At 36.9% G+C, this 20,210-nt stretch overlaps 1 protein-coding gene across 4 annotated transcripts in view; it reads left to right on the forward strand.

Annotated features, from left to right (window-relative positions):
* Positions 1-16,788, forward strand: part of LOC5571453 (death-associated inhibitor of apoptosis 1) — a 124,335-nt gene extending 107,547 nt beyond the window's left edge. For 2 of the 4 annotated variants that reach the window (XM_021839791.1, XM_021839789.1), the window contains exon 2: positions 15,025-16,788. In XM_021839791.1, the coding sequence (XP_021695483.1) occupies positions 15,419-16,624 (1,206 nt within the window). In that variant the 5' untranslated portion in view covers positions 15,025-15,418 and the 3' untranslated portion in view covers positions 16,625-16,788. Of the gene's footprint in view, positions 1-14,282; positions 14,484-14,617; positions 14,880-15,024 lie in introns of those variants that run through there. The other 2 variants (XM_021839788.1, XM_021839792.1) reach the window with 2 other exon arrangements.
* The last annotated feature ends 3,422 nt before the right edge of the window (positions 16,789-20,210 follow it).

A 20,210-nucleotide genomic window follows, 5' to 3' on the forward strand; every position in this document is an offset into this window, starting at 1 on the left:
TTTTTATATTTTTGTGCCTTTCTATATGCTATTTCAACCAGCATCTGTGATAAATTTGTTTGATTTAATAATTGTTCACATTGAAAATTTTAATTTTAGAAAATAAATTCTTATCTGGTCAGCACAGACCCTACATTTTGTTTTTGTTGAAAAATAACTAGTAAAATATGTTTTTTATCAAAATCTTTCACCGTGATGAGTTCAAGTACATTGTATCAAGGATGTTTCACATAAATTTTGGTTTGAAATTTCATTTGGCTTCGATAGAGAACACTTGAAAAAATTGAAAAATTCGAATAATCTCGTTTTTTTCTCTCCACATAAGGCTGATACAAATATTAAATTTCTTTTATGTCCGAGACCTCTTGGAAGGTACGAGGGGGGGGATAAAAATATATAAGGAACAAAAAAATAAAAATGAAAAAAAAGTTATTTTTTCGAATTTTTATTTTTGATGATAGTTGTTAAACTGTTTTTAATCGTCCTCTGGATCATTATTTTACTTGTTTTTTACTTTAGAAATTGAAAAAACCTAGCTGATGTCAAAAAAATGATGAATCTTTTTTTTTCTCCCCTTCAAAATTTTCGGATTTTCGAAGGGGGGGGTGACATAAAAGAAAATTAATATTTGTATCAGCCTAAGAAAACATCACGAAATTATAATTCTTCAGGTATTTTAAATAGTATTAAAAATAATACATTTAAGATCTACGAAAGGTTGATTCGTATTCTCTTGGATAGGCAACTTTAATTTTGGATTCATTTATGTTTTCACGTATATATAAGGTTTTGTTTTTTGACCATTTTCAAATCAACCACTTCTAGAATCGGATTTTTAGTTCTTATACAAATTTTACATGCTTAAGTTTAAAGTTTCAATTTGAATATCAGGTATCAGAAGGCCGGCTCCAGAGGCACGTTCCCCGCCATTTGGGAGATTTGTGCCATCACAAATCATTGCTGTAAATCATTGCTGATTACAGTTAAACCTCCATGAGTCGATGTTCCATGACTCGATATCGACTCATGGAACCATACTAAAAATAAAATTTCATGGTTACTATGATGGTCCCCTCAAACAGCTTTCCAAGGGATTTGTTTCCGTTACTCGATATTTCCATGAGTCGATGGTCCCTTCAGATATTGACTCATGGAGGTTTCACTGTAATATTTTTTTCAGATATTTACTATACGCACTTTCTGACATAGAGCTAATTTTGTGAAAGAAAGTCGCTAAAAAATAACACGATTTGTGCAAGACTGATAAGAGATGCTTCAAAGAAATGTTATGTAATCAACACATTAATAATTAAATTATTTACTAAAAAATCGCAAATTTACTCTTGTTGGGTACAGTAATTAAATGTGTATAAATCAGATTTTTATCTTCACTAGTTTTAAAATGGCAGTTTGGTGAAGTCGTGCCCATACTTTCTGGGACACCCTATATTTGATGTAAAAGTGCAGCATGAAAAGCATGAAAAAACAAATGAAAAATCGAAAATTTGGTCCAAAAATGCCTGTGTTTCAGGTATCAGGGTATAGGCAGGTTATTTCTTTATTTTTTCTTAGGTTGTTTCCGAAAACAGTTTATTCAGATACTACCGCCTTTCATCAGGATTTTTTCAGAAGCTTTCTTAAAGATTTTCCCAGTTTTTTTCCCAATACCCAAGAAATCTTCCAGTATATCTGAGGATAATTCTCGAAAATCCTTGATTTTCATCAGGGAGGGAATCCAGAACATCATTGAAAAGCAGAAATTTCAGGAACATTCTTTGAAGGAATCTGCTTGATAACCTATTGACGTTTGGTGAGATTACTTGGAGATACTCATAGAAGAATTCTTAGAGGAATATTTCGGACCATTTCTGAAGGCACATCAAATTCAAGAGGAACATCAGAAAACTTATTATTAGCGCATTATTTAACCCCTAATGCATTCAGTTAAGAATATTTAGATAATTTTTTTGGGGAGAATACCTACGTAATTCATATAGGAATCATAAAAATTTAACTAAAACCAATTACCTGTAACGAAACATCGTGAACAATTTTTGAAAGTAAAGTACCCTAATAAAAAAAGAAAACATTTTGAGAAAAAAAAAATCTGTGTGATTCCTCTAAAATATCATAACAATATTCCTGAAATAATAATGCCAAGAACTCCAAATGCTATTCGTGGAGAAATTCAAGGCTGAAAGAAATTCTCTAAAGTTTTTTCAAGAATCTTGGAGATAAGGAGCTTCTAGGGGATATCTTAGCAGAGTTCACCAAGGAGGTGGCATGAGCCAAAATTTACCAACCCAACATCAATTCAACATGGCGTCCAGTGTTCTTGTTTTGATTATTTGGAGAGGGACAAAACACATGTTTTTATGGTAGGAGACATCAATGCTACCTCGCTGATGCGAAAAATATTACACAAAATGATGAACTAATGAAAAGGGTCTTCAAATACAACGATTCAATGCGAATTGTTTAATTGCCAGAATCTAGCACTAGCAGCGTATGAGCCGTATACTAGAAAATCAGGAGCAAGTTTAGGGCAAACCGGCCAGAAAGTGGGTATCAAAGCGCGAAGTACCAAAACGATGTGAGGAAGAGCCAAAATGTATGCAGGATGACAGCCGTGTCAGTCCTCTGGAGTTCACGGAGAAATATCTGAAAAAATATGTGGAAAAAATCGATGTGGAATTCCTTGAAGCAATTCTCCAAGAAAGTTCTTTGGTAATGGCTCACATTTTATCTGGAAAAAAATGCTAAATTTCAGCATAGATTTCTTCCACTAAAAAGTATGATCGTTATAGTGTTATAATAATGTTTAAACAGGAAGCAGTCCAAAATTGTCGTTTATGCCTGTAATTTGTGAAATTATATCTTAGGTAGTTGAGTAGCTGATTACATCTTTGTTCATACGAATTTTCAAGTTTGGAAAGAGATAAATATTCAATTTCTCAGTTTTATCATATCAACTTGAATAAGCGCTCCAGAATATTGTCTGACAGGTATATTTAAGTAAAGTTAAAGCTTCTCCTCAGTTTTTACGTACCGTAAAGTACCCATATTTCGCGCGCTCTCCTAATTTTGATCACTGACATTTTAAACATGTTTTTCGGAAGACATTTTTGTTGGCTAGTATTTTGAACAATTCTTCTTTAGCCATGGTTACCTAACATGCAATTATATTGTCCAATATGTATCAACACATGTATAAAATGGCAGTGAGCGAAATTAGGAGCGTGCGCGAAATATGGTAGCATAACGGTACGACCTATAACATAAAGTATACATCGTGCAAATCGTCAGATATGTATCTTCTTGTATAAAGCCTACTATTCAGTTATCTGGAATTATTCTGGAAAAAGACTGGAAGGTCAGGGAAAGTCAGGGAATTTTGTTTTCAAAATTGAGTCGACACCCTGAATATGATGTCAATAAATGTAAAGTTTGTTGTAAATCTGTTAACTTAACGTTTCCGTGATTAAATTTCTTATATTTATCAATATTATTATGTTACCTTGCCATTTCATCTTGCTTAAGCTGTTTCAAGTTGCCCCGACTTACCTTGCTTAAGCAATCATCTTTATAATCATTTCTGATAGGATAGCCGCAACTTAACTATACATATTTGTTATAGCAAAAATTCATCAGGTTTTCCATTGAGCTTCGTGGACTACTTTTTTAGGTGTTCGTGATTGGCAAACTCATGTAATGCTTTTAATCATTAGAAATAGAAATAAATTAGTTATTTGAAAAAAAAAAATCTCGTCAACGATCATAATGTCGCAAACTTATTTGTAATGAAATTCCTAAGTATGTTTGTCTCAGTGTAGCGAACTTCACTTATCTGACACACTCGAAAGAATCTAGTCCGCGAGTTCGAATGCAGTCTCCAAGCGATTTTGTCGCATGTCGACCCAATTTCATCCATAGCTCCAATAACTCTGCAAATCCCTCTTGTGTCGAGCCTACAAATAGCATCTAACAGTTGCGAACTCACGATTCTCGATCTGTACGATTGCAGTTCACCATCCCTGTCGCGTCGTTGAGCCACTCGCAACTCACACTGTACCTATGCCTATCCGTCTGCGCCTGGTTGGCTCTTTGTCCAATCTGCAGGAGGGCTCAAATGCCATTCGCTCGGTTGTGGTCCAAACCCAGGCCACGAGCAGAGCCTGGGAATGGAATGCAGCAAAAGCAGCAAGCATCCACAACCGCAGACAATCTCCCGAACTCCATCTCCAGCTTCGGCCACAGCTCGTTCATGCTTGTAAAGTGTACAACTGCGCAACCCAATCTCGAATTCAGTGCAGAAGAGGAACGGCACAAAAACAGACCTCAATGTGGCAAGAAATGTTATAAATAAAAATAATTATGTTCTTCTGACTGCTGCTGCTGCTGCTGATGCTTGGGTCTCTCCGGCTTCGAGCGAGAGTTCGAATTCCTTTCTGAAGCTGTGGCGGTGGCTGTGTGGCCTTTTACCTCGCCCAGGTTTCTTGAATGAAAGTCGTGAGATTGTTGTTCGCGGAGGCCCTTGCATGCTCGCGACCTATGTACTTAATAGCATTCCCCGTTCGGGCTTGTTTCTGATTTTTCCCCTTTATTACTGTTATTGAGAACAGCAAGCTCAATTTAAGCTGATTCAGTGTAGTACTAGATGATGATTTCCCACACTTCGATCGTAGCATGCGAGGAGACCAATGCAACAAACCACTCCCATACTGCACTGGCCTACTCCGTTAGAAAACCGTTAGATCACTTGACTTAATTTGCTTTCAATCGCAGAAAGATAAAATCCACTATCAGTCGGATGTTTCCCAATCGAAATGTTCGAGAAAAACCCAGGGCACGTACCACCAATCACGGTGCTAAACAATAAATGATTAACGCGCGACACCTGACCGGACAGGTTTTGAAGCAATCGCTTTTTTCCCTTCGCTCCGTGTCTTACAATTACGGAAAAACTCACATTCTCAAAGATCGTTTCAGAGACGGCCGAACGATGGCACACGCTTCTCAAATACTTGGCCCGGAATCGATTATCTGGTATCTTCAGAAAACCTGCCGTAGAAAATTAAACACAGAGGAACAAAACATCTGCCGAATTTCGTCGAAACCGAAGCCGCCTACTAGGGTTACCAATCGTTAGCGACGATCGCCGGTGCTTGGAAACGCGATCGAACCGATCACCCTAAATCCGCCATTCGAAAGGAAATTGCAGCTGTCCTCCGGTCGAGCGGGATATTGAATGGGATTATGATGGTTCCTTCGAACGGCACACAAAAACGCCATGTGCCCGGTGTTGGTAAAGAATTTCCTGCCGTTTGAGAGAGTGGCACGTGAAAGCCGAATCCACACCGGTTCTCAGCTGCTCTAGAAAATTAAGCAATGTGTTAAAATGAAGAGGAACCGACGAGACTGACTGTTCGAACCCTGCAAATGCAAGCACCATATGTGTATAAGCCTTTGGCATGTGTCAAAAAAATAAAAAAAAATATGGCAACCGACATAATAAGGGATTCCTGTGAATCACCATCATCATCCTATCACACAGGAGCTGGCTAGGCAGGTTCGAACATGAGATACGAAAACGACATTTGTTTTTCGTTAGCAGCTGTAGTCGGATGAAGCGACGACGACGGGTTGCTTTGATGGATTATCTCTCGTTTTTTTTCGAGCGATATGTTCGTTGAAAGGAATTTTTCTTTTGGGATTCAATGGGAACCTCGAACAGTAATCCTATTGATTCAATAATAGAAAAATATTTCTGAAACATTTTTGCTTCAGGTTGAATTTGGATTTGTATTCCTAGAATCAACTATTTAATTTTGATGATGAGGGTTACAGTCTTGTTCATTTGCCAATGAAGATGTTTTGATCGACCGATCGACGGAATTCAGTGCTGAAATCCATTTATTAACGAACATTCATTCGAAATTTTGGAGTCCTTTTGATGTAGTGCATGCTGTTATCAGTAAAACATACGTCAAAGCGCAAATACACTTGACTAGACTTGTTGCAATATTCATGATAGCGGCGCATGAAGATAGCTGTTATCTGACATGTGTGGCATTTTATGTTGCAATTCGCTACAGGGAATTTGTCGGAATCATTGCTGACCCAAAAGGCTTCGATGAATAGGTCTTGAGCGAAGTTTTTGAATAGGATTGAAAGCAGGTAAAGCACTGCTTGGTTAGTAGATTAAATACGAGGTCTCTAACGATTTCCTTGCATGATACTCCTCAAGATTTTTGCATTGACTTTGGCAAGGTCCTGGATTTTGGCGCAAAATTTATAATGGATATCTGGCTAATCACTTGAAAACTCAAGGAATGCTTCATATAGGTTTAGTGATCCTCTTAAGATATTTTTGGCGCATTATTCACAAGTTCTTGATTGATCCCTGCAAGACCTTTGGCGGATTTTTAGTGAAATCATTGCTTTAGAGATTATTGCAGCATCGCTTTATGGAGCTTAGCAGATTACTTAGGATTTTGTTATAACTAAGCTAACTAAAGATACTAAAACCAACGGAAATACTCACAAGCCAAGGAAACAAGAACCTCGAGAATCCCTCCGCAATCTCATGACCGCTCTAATGAGGATTTCAACTATTCCAGAATTCCTGCCATTATTTCAAGAAGAAACACTAAAAAATCATAAATCCCATTAAGTTTCCCTTTGACTTTCAATCCCTTCCGAATCCCATGGGAATTTCTTAGAAACCTGCCTGGAACCATTCCAAGTGAGAGGGCCTTTTATGAATACTATTTTTTTCTTTAAGAATTTCTTATGACTGTAACTGCAACTCACTTTCTCTGTCCAGAAAATCAAAACGCCTTAGAACTCATTTGAGGTTTTACCGTTTTAAAATCTCTGGAAAATCTCCTAAAAAAACTGAGCAGATTTTCAAAAACTTTGAGGAATATGAAATCTTCGGAAACTCGCTACAATATTAAAAAAAAAAGAAAAAAAAACTTTCTAAATACAATTTTAAACTACCGTGAAGGCCCCTAACTCTGCGCAGCTCCTAACTCTGCGCACTTTCACCAAAATCCACCAAAATCTGGTAAAATACTTACAGTTTTGTTCAAAATTTATTTTTCATATATTGCTACAATAGTAATAAATAAGCACACGAAGAATTTTCTTGACAAATTTACGTTTGTTACTTTAATAAAAAATAAAATAGCTTTAAAAATATTGAAAAACTTCCAAATTGACTGCCCGTTAGCAAAAATGCTAAGAGAGTACCTCATCACTTAAGGCATTTGAAGCAAATTAAAGAGAATACATTTTCGATTTTTAGTACGTAGGCTGTAGTTCATTTATCGAGCAATCATCTTATTCTTCTTAAGTGCGCATAGTAAGGAACCATTTTTCAACTTTGTTCCTTACTATGCGCAGCAGTTATAAAACGTTATTTTCAACATACAATCAACCCTCCAGAGGTCGATATTGAAGGGAACCATCGACTTGTCGACACCATCGAGATATGGAATAGAAATACTTTGGAAAATTGTTTGAGGGGACCATCATGGTAAGGGACGATTAAAAAATGACCTCCATCATATTTAAAAGATTTCTACACTCCGTCCCCTCAATCCCCTGTCGCGATTTTTACAGTACCTAATGCATGCATTGTCACATTTTCATAGACTCCACCTTCCCGTAAACGATGGACGTAATTTTTAAATGCTTCCTAACCATGCAATAAAATAATTTTGATTTTTTGTATAGTTTCATGAGTCAATATAGAGTAATGGGACATCGAGGTTTAATCGCATTTGCAACATAGAAACGCCAATAAAGTGCTGTTATTGATCTGCCATAGGAATCGTTCATTAATTACGTCACGCTTATACAGAGCGGCGATACTTTTCGATTGAGTGATGAACACTACATTAAGAATGGATATACCCTTACGCTTAAACTATTCTTCGTATTTAGTAGAAATGTTCGGGTTTCACATATTACAAACCAGCACCAGGTTCTTATTTATTTTCTTCAAACCCGGATCCGACCCGAATCGAGACAATAATTTGATACCAAACCCGGACCCGAACCGAACCAAAGAAATTTTTTGTTTTATATTTGCTAGTGAAAATACATAAACAGTCAAAGCTTATTTGCCCTTACACGCCAAGGGTGAACGCAAAAAAGACATAGTTTGTACCCTTTTTGTATGTTGGTTTAGGTTTTAGAAAACTAAGTTAAATACATGTTTTGGAAATCATATGATTATTTCGATTGTTTTGAGAGTTGCACTTAATGGCATTCAATTGAATTATAGATAAAATTCACTTCACTTAGTAAACTTGTGTTAGAGACATTCCACGCTCCACTGGGGACGTAAAGCCGTATGAAGCAAGAAAATGAAGAGAAATTCGGATTTTAAATGTTAGTAATGCTATTAGTAAAACACTTGACCTGTTATAAAGAATTTATCGATTGCGCAGAGTTAGGAACCTAAATGCGCAGAATAAAGAGCATTGCAAAAATCAGTGCGCAGAGTTAGGAACACGGACATCCTTGAGAAAAATTAAAAATTTGCAATAAAAATCATTACTTAGTAAAGCTTTTATATTTTTTCCTTATACATAAGATCAATAAGTATTTGCTTCCAAAATTTCAGAATATTGTTTTTTGTTTTCAATTAATTACACCTGTTTGAAATTTGAAAAGCCTTAAGTGCGCAGAGTATGGGGCCTTCACGGTAAACGACTTTTAATTTAATAAAATTTAATCTGATGATAAAAATTAAATTTCTTTAAAAAAAATTAAATACGATAGAAGTGCAAAATAAGACAAAGTGCTAAATTAGGGCCCTTTAGGAAAGTTTTTCTTAAATCCCTTCAAAATTTCCAAAGGCATGTCTTAAAAATCCCTTCGAAATCATGTATTTAGGCTTTTTCCGGACAATTTTTAGAAAATTTTAAACCATTATTCAAAAATCTAAAATGCTTTCGAAATTCTGGAATCCTTTGGAAATTTCGTTGAGAAGGTTCCGTCGAAGTCGCCAACTAAGATGCCTTTAATCCTCTCATTTGAATTTCAAAACAATCCCATTAGAATCTCCTTAAAGTATTCTTAATATGTATTTATGTGGAAGATTTCATAAATCTTTTGAAATCCTTTAAAAGTCCTTATGGAATCTCAAACATTATTTCGAAATCTCTACTAAATTCCATCAGGATCAAAGAAAAAGAAGCTCTTCGGAATCCTCCTTGTTATGGAATCCTACAAAAATCTTAAGAAAACATTCATTAATTTGTTAAAGAACTTCGAACCCATTTCAGAATCTCTTGAACTTACTTTTTAGTATTTTCCTTCAGAATCGTATATACTTCTTCATAATCTCTCTGTAACGTGCAATAAATTAGCATTCGCATTAGGCATTTCGCACAAATTCGTAGGTGGTAAAGCCTGTCCACGATAAATTTCGGACACGGATGGCGGGTGTACCACAGAAAGTTCGAGAATTTTACAGAAAGAAGGATTAACCCTCTAATACCCAACCCCGCCTTTAGACGGGGTACACTTTGGAATTTTGTGTATTTTTTCGTAGCTCGGAAATTAAAATGATTTTATTTTTGGCTTAAACCTTGACTCATAACATGCATATAAGAAAAGTTTTTTATGATTTTTGAAACTTTTTTGTATTATTGAAAATAGTTTGAAAAATTGTATTCTTATATACTCTTCAAATGCCAGGGATTCATTTAACGTGTATTATAAAAAATCGTACCTTTTATATTTTTCTACGATCAACCTATCATAGAAAAAGAGCCTGATGGTATTGAAATGATTTCAAATTTGTTTTCCGTTAGTTACACGGAAAATAAAAAATGTTCCAGAAAAAAATTGAAAAAATCATATTTTCAAATGTATAGTAAAAACTCTAATTTTTATTATTGTCAAAAATAAGTAACCAGAAGAGGCTTCAAGAAAAAATTGAAAAGGATAGGGATGTTCAAAAATAAAAATAATAAAAATCAAAAACCAAAATTCATAAATTTGCGAAGAAAAATAAATCATTGCGCAAACCGTGTTTAGAATGATTTTAGATAACGAAAAATTATGTTTAAATCGAAAACAAAAATTTGGGTATTAGAGGGTTAACATCCTTGTCAACTGTTTATTTTGTAGATATAACTCTTTTATTCTGAAATAAAAATTGTTTTTGTTGAATTATGAGTAACTTTTTTTTGCTTCCATTATTTGGGTGTCCGAAATTTAACGTGGACAGGCTTTACAGTCCTAGAACATTGTATGAGGGTTGCGTCTTTCCCGTCCGTTACCAAAGTCAGAAAGTTGCGACTAACCTCTAACTCTTAGACAAGATCGACGCATCCTCCAAGAGCCGAGAGCTGTTCTGGCCACGTCTTTGCAAAAATTGTGGAAGGGGGAAGGACTATTGATTGAACATCTATTTAAGAACGATGCAGAGAGAACGATCTCTCATAGGTGTTACGGGATGTTGTGGAGTGTTGATGGAAAGGGTAGTGCCATGGGATACGTTCTGGCCGACAAATGTTTAATATTTACGCTGCTGATCAGAACAAACTCACCAAATTCCGTTTTTGAAACTCCTCTGCAATCCGTCGCTCTTCTAGAAATGAACACTGACAAACTTTCTGACTTCTGCCATCACAAAATACTCGCTCTTCACTTTTTACTTTATTTGAAAGATTCGAAATATATAATTAGCTGATGTTATAGCTAGTGGAACAAGCTATAACATCAGCCGATTCTATTTTTTGCCAGCCGAATTGAAAACGCGGAACCGAAGCAAACGTGACAGACAATTCAAAACGCAACCGCCCGCGTTCACGGCTTGCTGCGATCTCTCACATCTCTTAAATTGCAATAAATGTCCTGAAAATCCTTTCAAAATCTGTGCCAAATTTGGAAAACATTCCTTTTTGCTGGTACCTAACAATCTGTTTCAAATATCTAGATTTCAGTATATTGCAAGAAACCCCTTTAAAACACACATAAGAATCTCTTCTAAATCCCTAGAACACTTCTAGTTGATTAAAAATCTCTCGAAACCCTTTGCAATCTTTGAATTTGAGAATCCTTTCGGAAAACCTCCTTAAAGAATCTCTTTGTAATTTTATCTAAAATCGTATTAAATTTCCAAAAGTATAATTTTTGAATCTTTTGAACAATTATTCCAAAAACTCCATAAAATCTATTCGAATCCTTCCGAGAATACCTACTGGAATTTTCTGCAAAATTGTTTCACAATCAGTCGTAAAATCATTTGGTAGCTGTACACGGAATCTTTTGGCTCTCTTTAAAACGATGCTTGAGAATTACGTAGTCTCCTGGATAGTCCGTTAACATCTCTGAAATCTTTCCAAGTGTCGTTGAAACCCCTTCGAAATTTCCATGGAAAATATGCTTTTAAAATTACCATATCTACACTTCAAAAAATCCCTAAAAAGGAATCTAAAAAAACATTATTGGATCTGTCGAAAAACTTCGGAATCTCACTAAAACTCTCTGAGAATCTTCTGAATATCTTTTGGGAATCCACTCACACCAATTTATTTACACCAATTATTTTATAATCATCCAAATAACCTTCCCTCGAAATTCCTTTTAGAATCTTTCAAAAGTTCTTAGGAATTCCTGTAAGATTCACTATAGAGTTCACATAAAACTGTTCAGAATCTGATTTTTTAATGCTCTAGGAAACTTAAAATTTACTTCTAAACCTAAATGTTTTAGGTTTTACAAAATCTTTCGGGAATTCGTGAAGAATGGTCTAAAGTCCTTTCAAGAATTAAGTAAAACCGCTTTATATTCTATTTTGGACCTCGTCAATCTTTTCAGAATCGCTCAAAAATCAATTCGGGATTTCCCGAATATCTTCCAGAGAGTTGCAATAATCCCTTTGAAATCTGCTGTGTTCAAAAATAGCACAAAAGTCTTTTACATTGTTTCTAACATCTTTTTATGATCTTCCTAACTAATTCTTACGTCTGAAAATCTTTCATCTGAACATAACGAGATTTTGATCGTTGGAATCATTTTATAATGTTTAAAAAGTTTCTCTGAAAGCAACAAAAAATCGAATCTTCTGAAATCTGTTGCAAAATCTTTTTCAGGACAAGTCCTTCGATTTTTTTAATCTCCCAAGATTATAGTAGATCCGCGTTTCTATGTAGCGTACGACTATCTTTCACGAAGTGTTGAAATTGAAATGGAACGAGCTCACCAAACGTCAATACGGTTGTTTTCTGAAGGCTTTCCCTAACCTTTCGCCTGTATGTATGTTTGGTGTTAGGCCATGATTCAGGACTATGTAACAACTCGTGTTGCACATCAATCATTTTTTCGGAATTCTTTGCCGGTCATTTCCGTTTCAATGCTGATTACTGCAATTACTCACAACTTATCTGTAGTGATTTCCGTTTCCGAAAAATCAACGGAAGATTCCGTGGAAACATTTTTAGTAATAAGAGGGAACGTCATACTTCAGTTAAAGGGTGATACATCGTGTAATCAATGGTATGGCGCCGTGATGGGCGAGACTCTAATCAGCACAACAACATTGTAAATATTGTTTATCTTTTTCTTACACGCTTAAACGGTGCTACGCAAAATTGAGTACGATTAGCACCAAATCTAACTTTTCTGATTTCGAAGTTTGGGAAATTTAAGCAGAAATCAACACAAAATAGATTTTTTAGGATGTTTTAAAATAACGTCCAAGGCGTGTTGGTCCAGAAAAGCCCGATTTTGTGTAAGTTTATTTAAGAGAGTACTATCGTGCCTTTGACGCACTTCATTTGAGTACCCTTTTGCATCATATTGCGGCTGGAGCCGCAAACAAACATTTTGTTTTTTTCCCGAACACTTAGTCGCTATTTAACTAAGGCTCAGACAGCACGAGCAGTACGTTGGAGTGCTTTGGATTGCGCCTACTACGTCATTTCCTTCTCCGAAGTGCATTTCAATCGCCTACTGCCTACGCAAAACTATGTCGATCGAAGCAATCGTTTTCATTTACCGATAATTTCGCAAACATGGGGAATGTAATGTCGAAAATGAGATCGATTGACGATTACTGTAGCAAGTAAAACTCATCAAAGTTGATTGCAATTATCTTGGCTCGTAAGTAATTGTTTTCTATGGTGGAACGTGTCGTCAAACATATTGCGCTGATAGGAATTTACTTAGGTTTACAAGGTCACCTGTTCCAAATATTTTTGGTCCCCGGCCTGCTTGATCGCGATGATAAGCTATGCCTTGTGTTGACAGACTGGGACTTCCCTTGATAATGAATACTTTTTTTTAGAACAGGCAGTTAACGCATACACTGCAGTAACTATGGAATGTAAGACCGGGCGGAAGTAGTTTGTTGTTTTGCATACGGCATTACTGACGCTCAACTCATATTGCTCAATGTTTGTGCATTCTGATGACTCAACTCGAATGTCATCAGAATAATCGTTTTAATCATTGGGTCTACGTGTCTAACACTGCAATGTTTATTACTTCCGAACTAATGTTACACATTTTTGTTGACACTGGAGATTGCAGTAGGATAAATCGTTTTGGATACATACAGCAAATGGTCATAGTTCACTTTGAAATGATTTGCACAATCTTGTAGCTCACTTTGATTGCGTTAATATTTCATTGCCTGTTACAGTTCTAAAGGTTTAAAATGTCAATTCCAACTAGAAGTGTGGAACTTTCCACACTTATAATGAGATATACACTTTCAAGGAGTACAACCCTATAGCTTGTTCAATTTCCAAGAAACTCTTGTACCATTATCTCACAGACAAACAGACGTAACACTAGAAATATTTTTCGTATGGAAAATCGACAGCTCCATTTGATTTGCAGCTCAAATAATTTTGTCAGCTGCAGTATTTGGACTGTGCTTACGAAGTGAATACTATCCAAAAGGTGGAGGAAATTCCGTTGCTTTCAGCTGGGTTACAGTCAAACGCCCATGAGTCGATGCTCTCGATATCGGAATCATACTATTAATTAGAAATCATAATCTTCAACAGGCTACAAATCGTATGGCGAGTTAAAAAAAGGAACTCGCTATACGATTTGTAATCACGCTGAAGATGGCCTGATATTTCCTTCAAACAACTTTCCAGGGAATATGGGTTCCATGATTCGATTTTACCATGAGTGACGGTCTACTCAGTATCGATTCATAAAGGCTTGACTGTAATTTGTTATCATGAAAAGATAACGCAAGGTAACCAACGGGGATATAATAATCCATGGTAGACATCGTGATTTTAGTCACATTCCATCAAAAGGCGTTCGAAGTTCGGAAAATGTGAATTCGATAACGGTGGTTTCTTTAGATTTCCGGGAATCAATGTAGAATTGAATACTATATTGTTATCAGAGTAGTTACTGAAGTAGTGTTAGTAAGTTTATTAAGCATGTAAATTAGTATCCGTTCTACTAAAATATAAGCTATGGATATATATGAGGTAAATGTTTAATTCGACTTCTTTCAATGTTTTATTGCTATTTAGCAGTTATATTTCTATATTTATTTGGTTCATGCTGGATTAGCGTTAGCGTAGTACGTTTAATGTAAGTGTATGCAACCAATAATGATAGACGCAATTACTTATTTGAAGAACCAGTTGTGTAACTCTGTTCCTCTGATTATGGTAGCAGATTGAGCGACTTTCTTTATAAAAAACTCGCTCAACTGCACAACTTTCTACCAATAATCGACGGAGAGGGTCCAAACCTAACTATCCAAAGTGAAACGATCTGCGGTGGCACACAAGTCGTCAACCTGCTACCCGCTTCACCGCCATCGTTTCCCCCAAAGAAAAATGCATTTTCCACCGGATTTCCACTCTGTGCCATTTTGGGTAAGGCCCGAGCCGCTTCTCCGGCAGCCTCCCGCAAAACAAACCACCCAGTAGCAGCAGGATAAAGTCGCTAAATAAGTCTTTCTTCTTTTCTCTTTCTCTTTCCATCTCTCTATCTCCACCGGACAATCTTGCACCCGTACAGATCGATGTTCTCCCATCCGGACCAGTGCCGCATCCTCACCATCTGCATCATATGCACCAACAGTAGCATTGAGTAGAACCAGCGTGTGAAACCCAAAGGCCAAAGAGAGGAACTGCATCAGCTTCTCTCACCACTCGACGAGCCAGTCATAGGAGGTATAGGTTCCGACAATCCGAGTTGCAGCTTGGAAAACCCCAGACAGAACGAGTTCGAATCAGTCGCTGTGCAACAGCCGCGTACTCAAGATCGTTGTTTTCGTCGTCTTAGTTGCAGTCGTCACTCCCTGGACTGCATTTTTTCTGCATCTCTTCTTTCACACCGCTCTTACGTCTATCGGTTCGTCTCTTTCGGTAACGTATACGCGAGAAAAGAGTAGCATCATCGACCGTGGATAATGGCTGGAGTTATGATGGCTCAAGTTTTATCAACACCTCGAGACTTCACGGATAATAAAGTTAAAGAGGACAATGCCTACGGACATACAGCAACATCAGTGCCGATTTCGTACCACACGGAAGTTGCCCGGCTCGAGTCGTTCCGGGGCTGGATGGTGTCCTTCATCAGCAAGACTGAACTGGCCCGGTACGGTTTCTACTACGTGGGGCCAAATGACATGGTAAAATGTTACTTCTGCCGAGTGGAAATCGGTCTGTGGGAGCCGAACGACAACGTCCTCTCGGAACACCTGAGATGGTCCCCGTACTGTCCGCTCCTACGCAAACGACAGACAAACAATGTTCCAATAGATGCCAGCTTTCTGGATCAGCTCCCGGAACCAAGCTACGACACATGTGGTATTAGGATACGAGAAAACTCCGTAGCGGAAAATGCCTATTCCTCTTCGGATCGAAGCAGTAGTGGTTCCCTAACATCGCCTCCTAGCTCGCTAACGTCCGAGTCTAGTATGGCATCGAATGGACCAGTCGTTCAGCAACTATCAGCACCGGTTCTGCCCCAACAGAAGCTACCGGAATATCCGAACTATGCCATCGAAGCGAAACGCCTTGAAAGCTACGAAGATTGGCCAAAGTTCATGAAACAGAAACCCAAGGAACTTAGTGATGCCGGATTTTTCTACACTGGCAAAAGTGATCGGGTCAAGTGCTTCAGCTGTGGCGGTGGCCTCAAAGACTGGGAAGCTGAAGATGAACCGTGGGAGCAACACGCCATGTGGTATAGTAACTGTGAGTACCTGAAACTAATGAAGGGCGAAGCATACATCGCTCATTGTTTGGCCAAGAAGGAAAGTTCTTCGGAAGAGAACGGCTCAGATGTGGGCCCGTCCAACTCGCCCCAACCATCGACCTCCGGAGTAGTCTCCGCAGCAACATCCTCGCTTCAGTCATCTCAGTCGTCGAGCTTGAGTGTATCTGCCGAAGAAGACAATACTGCCATGGTCGGCTGCAGTAGTGATGAAGATGAACCAAATAGAAAACTAGACACCAGTCGGACTTGCAAAATCTGTTACGTTAATGAGTACAATACGGCATTTTCGCCCTGTGGCCATGTTGTGGCCTGTGCCAAATGCGCTTCATCTGTCACCAAGTGTCCGTTGTGTCGGAAACCTTTCACCAATGTTATGAGGATTTATCTGATGTGAGAGTCCTAACCGTTACAATGCATGGTCCTGAGAATAGGAATTCAAGTGACTCGCTCACTGCCCGTAAATGTCTACTGAACAGAAAACAGAGAAATAGTGTTTTATTGGTGGACCGCGTTTCCTGGACCGATGATCGGTGACAACTAAAAGTAAAAAAGTTAATTTAGAACTAAGGGATCGTTCGTAAATGACGTAGCATTGTAGGGAGAGGGGGGTATCACTGAGTGTATGGCGAACTTGTATCGGATTATGGTGAAGAGGGGAATGTAAAAAATGCTATGTAATTTATGAATGCTCCCTACACTATAATGTACATATTTAAAAAAAATAATATCACTAAAAAATGGAAATTATAACGAAGTGGTTTTTTGTTAAACGAAAGAAATACCGTGTTTTCAGAGAGTATGGGATTTCTGTACTGAATATGTTGTTTCCATATGGAGTAGCAGCATTTGAAAAATTGATCTCAAATCGGGTAGGTATTGATTCCACCACTATTTGAAGAGGCAGCTGGTAACCTTTGCATCTGCATTCGTGTCAAACTTAGCTCCAATAACTGCGCTGGTCGACTACAAAGAGCGAAAAATCACATGATGACTTGCGCAGCTGATAACGAGGTAACTAAGTAGGCTTGCGATATCACAGGGGCGAATTCCATGTTTTAATCTCCGTAAAAAAAAATAGGTTGTCCATTAGGGTGTCCCAAAATTTCACTTGGTCAGAATCCTTGGTGACTTAACCCCCAAATGGAAGCTAAGGATGTTACATTCAAACTTTTGTATGGGGGAATCTCTGAGAAATTACAACATCTGAACTAGAGTGTCCATCCCGGGACATCCCGGGACAAGAAATCCCGGGAATTGACAAATTTCGGGATTTCCCGTTTCCCGGGATTTTATTTCTGACATCCCGGGAATCCCGGGATTCCCGAAATGTACGTAGAATTTGATGAAAACCACTAAATTTCAATGAAAAACGATGACATTTTTCCTCCCTATCAACCTTATTTGATAAAGTAGTAAAGCATAGTGGAAAAGATAATAAACGAATAATTTACCAACTGGTCAGTGTTCAGACAGATCGAACTAGATGATATTTTGGCCTTGTAAAGATAAGCCAGGAACTCCACCGGTTCTGATTTTTCCGATGCTGTTTTGATACAGATGTTTCATCAAACAGATAAGTTCCATTATTGTCCATTTATAAGTTCCATAATCGTATATAAGATATATAGATAAGTTCCATTATCGATACATTCCATTTATCGCAAAAAATGCGATTATTTTGTTATTCTGGACGCTTGGGGTACTTTTTCCTGAAATCATTAAAAAAGCACTTGGTTCAGTCTGTCTGAACACCGGACCAAGTAACAAAAACATATTTTTATTTGTCTAATTGCAAAGTTAGCATTAAAAAAGCATTAAATTTCTTTCAAACATTCGCCGTTTTTTACGCCTATGCTGAGATAAAAAAAATTGAAGTACACCTAAACTGCCGCAAATCGCAAGTCAGAATCATCTGTAAGAAGTAGGCATTGCGAAAATTAACTGAGAAGTTTTCAATCTCGTTTTCCATACAAATATTCAAAAAATTCCAGGAGATTGGAACATGTTTCGATCTCAATTAAACTTTTCCAAACCTTTCAAAAAAAAAATATAAAAATGACCAAATAACGATTCATTTTTGTGTTACACGATGTGAAAATCTGCAGTGGGACTAACATGCGTTTACTTTTCATTATGGGACAATTTGACTTGGTGTTTTTCTCAATTTTACTGAACAAAAAGTGATTTCTCGTTAGTGCAGCTGAAAGATCATTAGAAGATATAGTGAAAACTGATATCAACTCAATTTTGACCAAAATGCAGGACTGACTTGCGATTCATGGTAGTAAACTTCAGTCAATAATTTTCAGTAATTAACTTTTAGCATGATCTACAATACCTTCAATGATCTTTAATCGTTTCTTTTGTTCTAAAGTTCTTATGACTTTTCAAATATTTCAAGCAAATTGCTTTAAAATTGTTTCTTAAGTTTTTATCATACTTCCATTCATATGTGTTTTAGAGAATTTGAAAAAATCCATAGCGCATGCCCGTAATTAGTCAAGCTGAGTTTTGAAATGGACAAATGGAAATGGACACTCTAATCTGAGCGTACCGGTACCGGTGACATTTTTGAAAAAAAATGTCCGATTTTCGTGAGTTATGTCAAATATTTCTCAAAATCAAAATATTTCTAGTTCAGCAAAATTTCGTAAAATCCAACATTTTTATATATTTTTTTTTGTTCAAATCCAACGGTCAACTTTTGTTCGTTTCACTAAACATGTAGCCCAGTTAGTGACTTTCACTAATCGGGCTGAGTTTTTGGCAGTCAAAATATTGAATACAATAGAAATTCAGGGCTACCAACATTGATAAATCGAGCTTTATGTCAAAAAGTGACATTTGTCTTCGTTTTAAATGGGCTATAGCCCACCTAACGGGAGCCAAATTAAAACAAAGCCCACCTAAAGATAGTGCAACGAATGAAATTCGACTGTATTCATCAAAATTCATGAAAAATTGTGACACGAACTATTTACAGTCAACCCTCCATGAGTCGATATTGAAGGGACCATCGACTCATGCTATGGAAAGCTGTTTGAGGGGACCATCATAGTAACCATGAAATTTGATTTGTAGTATGGTTCCATGAGTCGATATCAAGTAATGGAACATCGACTCATGGAGTTTTAACTGTAGTTCATAAGGATAAAAATTGTAAGAATTGTATATACATTTTGTAGGTATCTGCATATGCGCACGGAAACAGGTGACTTGACGGTATAATCGATTTATTGAATCATCTTAAAAATCGACCCGCTCTTCCCTACACTCTGAGAAAAATCTAAACTAAGTAGTTTAAATGTCACACTAAATCGCTATTTGGCTGGTTGAACCTAGTATTCGTATACCTGCCGGTAAAACTGACTTAGTATAACTCAAATTTATTAGGGGCAATGTATAGCGTGTTAGTAAATGCATTTGGATTATTGTTTTTCGGTAGAATAATATTGATATTCCTTCAGATTGGATTTTACTACTAAAATAACAAACGTATAAGCTTTGCGTTTATTAACACACCGAGGACGAAGCCTCAAAATCAGTTGGAACGCTAAATTCAACCCACTATATCTCAGCTGTCCTAAGCCCGATTTGTAAAATTTTGGCACCTACAGAAATGTATGGGCTTCTAGATTCATGTCAGACTTTTGAAATATTTTTGGGAACTACTGTTTGATTTGTAGTACTTAAAACACCGGAGCAAGTCTTAAAAAAAATTTCTAACCAGCAGTAATTTGTAGATAACTTAGAATTTATCGCGATAACCTATAGATTTTTTTAATGTATGATGATCGTATTAGTGTAACCAAACAATTGGCATTGAGTTTTTGATTGTTAGCCGTTCAAAGAACTACAATATATTCACAAAACTACGTAGAAAACAGAAAAAATGCATTTTCAACTTTAACTTGAAATTTATCGCGATGACCCAAACATTTTATGATCTTAAAATAGACTCATATTTAAGGCCATCAAAT

This window comes from Aedes aegypti, chromosome 2 (genome assembly GCF_002204515.2).
Source record: "Aedes aegypti strain LVP_AGWG chromosome 2, AaegL5.0 Primary Assembly, whole genome shotgun sequence".
In the NCBI taxonomy this organism is placed as follows: domain Eukaryota; kingdom Metazoa; phylum Arthropoda; class Insecta; order Diptera; family Culicidae; genus Aedes; species Aedes aegypti.